Here is a 4,316-nt window from a genome sequence, read left to right on the forward strand (position 1 = left end):
AGAGACAGCTCGACCTTAGAGAGAGGGTAAGGAATGAGGAAGTTAAGACTGGAATCTCACTAGTGGAACATTGAGAAAGTCATTCATTCTAACCATTCTTCAATTTGCTCACCTTTAAGGTAGGAGTAACTCTCACATAATTCTGTGGGAATAAGAAGTTAAAGTGGTTTGTATGAAGCTTAACTCTGTTTGCTAAAGGGATCCCGTTAGATCAAGACATTTCCACTTAATATAAGCACAACTAGATTTAAATATTCCCCCCCTTTGACTTTCGAAACAGAGAAAGAAGCAGGCAGACATGTTCCCACAAAAACTATTAAACAGCCAATTCCTCCCTTCCCAGAATCTGCTGGAGAATCTTAGCACCGCCAAGTGAACACACATTATTTGTAAGATATGCCAACATCAGCTCTAGAGTTTCCTTCTCTATTCTGATAAGAGATCAAACAAAGGGGCGTGTCCTCCTCCAGGAGCCTCCCTTCTGGACAAACTGGTCTCCTGATACATTTCAGAATCTCACGAAACTTCCAGAATGAAAAGCATAAGCTTGGTCGCATTCAACTTAAATGCTTTTATTGACAATGTCTTTGAACAATAAGCAAACAATGCTTAAATTTTTTCATTCAAATTCACTTTCCACATGTCAAAAGACCTCAAGGTAGAAAAAAATAAAATAAAAATATAAATATCTGAGAATCCATCTTAATAAATAAATTAAAAACACAATAAAACGTTTTCATGGAAAACTGTTAATGTCAGAACATTCAGACCACCTCAACAATGCATGATCAGTAACATTACAATGAACATTGATGTTGAAGAAAAACTACAGTACATGGATATAGCTATTTATTTCTAACTACCAGAAAATAAAGTCATATCTTTTCTTAGTTTAATATTGGTCATTGCTAATCAGAACACACTATTGCCGGGAACACAGTAGTTATTGTTAAAATCAGCTGCACTAGATACAATTCGAAAATATCCAGCACCAAGTTAATTCCAATAATGAACCCAATAGATTAGTTAATGCTATGAGAAGACTAAAGAGAAAGAGATAAGAGACACAGACCCAGGCCTGGCTCAACATGCTACTAACTACCAGCTCTCAGATGTGTCACTGGGAACAATACACACTCCATGCGTTTTGCTACATCTCCGGAAGAGGTAAGGACTTGAGTCCGCACGTGGATGCTTTCAAGTCCTTGAGGCCCACAGCCTGGTGTGTTTCACGCACAGATAAGGTCCTCCCTAGGTCTACCGGAACCCTCGAGGGAAGACGGGTTTCTCCTCTCTGTAATGCACCAGCTCGGGCAGTGGCGCTTGCCGGCGCCCGCTGCCTCCCCTCCCTGCCTGCTCACAGGGCCAGCAGTGTGGGTGAGCTGAGCGAGTCAGAGGAGGGTTCGTTGCTGCTGCTGCCCTTGCGGTGAGCAGCCGCACAGCTGGGGAAGGAGTCAGCGTCGGGGTAGGTGAAGACGAAGGAAGACGTGTAGGTAGTGCAGCTGGGAGTACAGGTGACCACGGGGGTGCACAGGGGCTCCAGCTCTGTGGCCATGGGCCCCATCCCCAGGGAGCCACCGTGCAGGGGCTCCCAGTCTGCTGCATAGAAGGAACCAGACAGGTCCATGTCTGGCACAGAGCGGGCGGTGGTCTCAGAGCCACTGGGCCTGGATGATGCTGGGAACAGGAAGTCATCAAAGGGCTCGGCCTTGAGCTCCATGCTACTGATGCTCTTGACTGGCTCAACGGAGGGCTTTGGCTCGGGATCATTGAGGAGGGGCAGGGTGAAGGCCTCATCCGACTCGGGGGTGGCAGCTTCGGGCAGGCCCCCGGTCAGATCGAGGGAAGCCACAGACATCTCTTCGGGGAAGCCCAGGTCATCGGGGATCTTGCAGGCAGGTCGGTGAGCTGCCAGGATGAACTCTAGCTTCTCCTTCTCCTTCAGCAGGTTGGCAATCTCGGTCTGCAAAGCAGACTTTTCATCTTCCAGTTGGTCTGTTTCCTGTATCCAGATGGATAAAGCAAAGTGTAAGACACGGGCTTACTCAATGACCCTGCTCCCCTATACCCAGTCTCCAACTCTGCCCCTAAGTTTGAAAAAAGGAGTGAGCCACAGGATCCACGTACCGCTTGGAGTGTGTCCGTCAGCTCCCTCCTTCGGTTCCGGCACTTGGCTGCGGCCATCTTATTCCTTTCCCTTCGGATTCTCCTTTTCTCTTCTTCTTCTGGGGACAACTAGAAAAATAATTTTCGGAAAGACCAACAGTCAGTAACAAGGTCTGCCATCAGCTAGCTCTGTTCATTCACCCCCGTGCATTCACCCTGCTGCTTGCCAGCTTCCCGGCACCTCTGCTAGGAAGCCATTTCTAACCTGCCATTGCGGGGTGGGTGTGACTTGCATTTACAATAAGATCCTCAGCAAGAGAACAAAAGAGGAGCCCAGTCTACAAGCATGAGATAGGAATGTCTTAGGGAACAAACTCTTAGAGCATTTCTTGGGGTAGGACTATCAGAGTCTGGCCTGAGATGGAAATGGCTTGGAGCCAGGGTTCCCCACTGAGGATATATAGTGAATTCTGTGTAGTGGCTTCCCCCTTGTGTCCCATGCTCCCCATCTCCACCAAGGCCAACCCATGCCCCCTACCGAGGCGCTGAACAACTCCTCACCTGTTCCACCTTGCCCCTCCGGCCGATGCTCTGAGCTCTGCCTCCCGTCATGGTCTTCACGACTCCAGCCCTGGAGTAAGCCCCAGCAGAGGGGGTCGGGACTCCATAGGGATGGGGGGCTCTGGTCTGGGATGGGGCCACGGAGGAGACCAGGGTGGGCTGCACCAGCCACTGCAGGTCCGGGCTGGTGGAGATGGCAGTCACCGTCGGGATAAAGTTGGCACTGGAGACCGCCAGATCCGTGCAGAAGTCCTAGAACGAAACAGAAGGGGAAAGCTGACGTGAGTGAGCAGGTTCCGGACACAGGTGGGGCGAGCCGAGTTTCCAGTGCCGCATGCCGCAGGGAGAGAGAGGGAGAAGCAGCATGTCCCGGACGGCTCGGGACTTTGTATATGCCCCTCGTCCTGGATGGAAGGTCTCCACGTCCCCTCTCAAGAAATCCGCAACGCGCTGCCTTTCTCCTCCACCCTGCTGCTGCGTCCCCGTTATCCCTCCGGCATCACTCGCTTGAAAGGGGGTTTGTTATAAATATCCCTGACGTCTGCGCTGACGCAGGCGCCGCTCCGGAGTCTCCTGAATGAACTCGCTTTTTATCAATGAAACTGCCTTACACACCCGCCGGCTTCACCCTCCTCCCCCGCCCCTCCTCCCTGCTCCAGGCTGCTAGGGGAGGGGGGGATTGCCGCTTTCTGTCGCCTCCCGGAGGAGCCGGGCTCTAGTTCGCGAGTCTTTGCTCGGGACACGTTTTGCCCCAGCGAGATGTCAGAGACCAGGCAGAGAGCGCGGTCCCAGGGCAGCCCAGGAGCAGCCCGCCGCGGCAGAAAGCGATCAGTTCTTACTACGACAAGCGTGCGTGCGCTCCGAACAAGTCCGGGGCTCCCGACACAGGGCTGCTCCGGCCGGGGCAGCCTTCCACCCCTGTCGAAGGGGTCCGCGACTCGTCTTCCCGAGCGTCCCGCCCCGCTGTCTCCTCCCCGGGGACCCCCGGACCCCGGGCCCCGCGGCGGCGCGAAGCCAGGCTCACCTGCGCATTGACGGGCGAGCCCATGCTGGAGAAGGAGTCGGCCGGTGAGTGGTAGTAGGAGAGGTTGTCCCCGGCCGGGGAGGCGCTGCTGCAGCGGGAGGAGGACGCCTCGTAGTCGGCGTTGAAGCCAGAGAACATCATGGTCGCGGTGAGTCCGGGCCGGGGCGAGGGGCTGGGGGCAGAGACAGGTAGGAGCCGCCGGGCAGAGCTGGGTAGGAGCGCGGTCACTGCTCGTTCGCTGCGCCGCCGCCGCCGGCTCTGTCTCGGCTTCGCTGCTGCTCGCTGCAGATGCGGTTGGAGTACGAGGCGCCGCAGCCACTGCCCTTTTAACAGCATTCTATGAATGAGCCCCCACACACGTCATGGGCGCTACCATCGCGGAGCGAGGGGGGTGGCGAGCGGACGTGGACACCTCTGCGGCCTCCTTGCCGCCCCCGCCGCCCTCGCCTCTCCCCGCCTTCCGTCTTGGCCTGACTCCTTATCCCCTGAGTGTTTAACAATCTGGGTCTTAGGCGTCTCGGGGACCCCCTATGATGAGGGACTCCGGGAATGGCTCCCCCCACGACCGCAGGGAACGGCCGTGGAAACCTGCTGACGCAGATGTCCTAATATGGACATCCTGTGT

At 54.6% G+C, this 4,316-nt stretch overlaps 1 protein-coding gene across 1 annotated transcript; it reads right to left on the bottom strand.

The window, feature by feature from the left end:
- Positions 1–551: 551 nt before the first annotated feature.
- On the bottom strand, positions 552–4,008 carry FOS (Fos proto-oncogene, AP-1 transcription factor subunit). The gene is made up of 4 exons (XM_004739234.3): positions 3,692–4,008; positions 2,668–2,919; positions 2,128–2,235; positions 552–2,002 (listed from the first exon to the last, which is right to left on the bottom strand). Exons 1-4 carry the CDS (start codon positions 3,830–3,832, stop codon positions 1,358–1,360), a joined length of 1,146 nt encoding a protein of 381 aa, XP_004739291.1. The 5' UTR covers positions 3,833–4,008; the 3' UTR covers positions 552–1,357.
- Between the last annotated feature and the right edge of the window lie 308 nt (positions 4,009–4,316).

The sequence above is a fragment of the Mustela putorius genome, unplaced genomic scaffold, assembly GCF_011764305.1.
Source record: "Mustela putorius furo isolate JIRA1106 unplaced genomic scaffold, ASM1176430v1.1 tig00000129_pilon_pilon_pilon, whole genome shotgun sequence".
Lineage (NCBI taxonomy): Eukaryota > Metazoa > Chordata > Mammalia > Carnivora > Mustelidae > Mustela > Mustela putorius.

What these genes read in the sequence shown, in the direction of transcription:
- FOS (XM_004739234.3), bottom strand. Translation starts at nt 3,832, where the DNA reads ATGATGTTCTCTGGCTTCAACGCCGACTACGAGGCGTCCTCCTCCCGC. An exon ending in GGAGGGGCAAGGTGGAACAG is followed by an intron (nt 2,236 to 2,667) that starts GTGAGGAGTTGT and finishes TTATTTTTCTAG; the next exon opens with TTGTCCCCAGAAGAAGAAGA. An exon ending in TGACGGACACACTCCAAGCG is followed by an intron (nt 2,003 to 2,127) that starts GTACGTGGATCC and finishes ATCTGGATACAG; the next exon opens with GAAACAGACCAACTGGAAGA.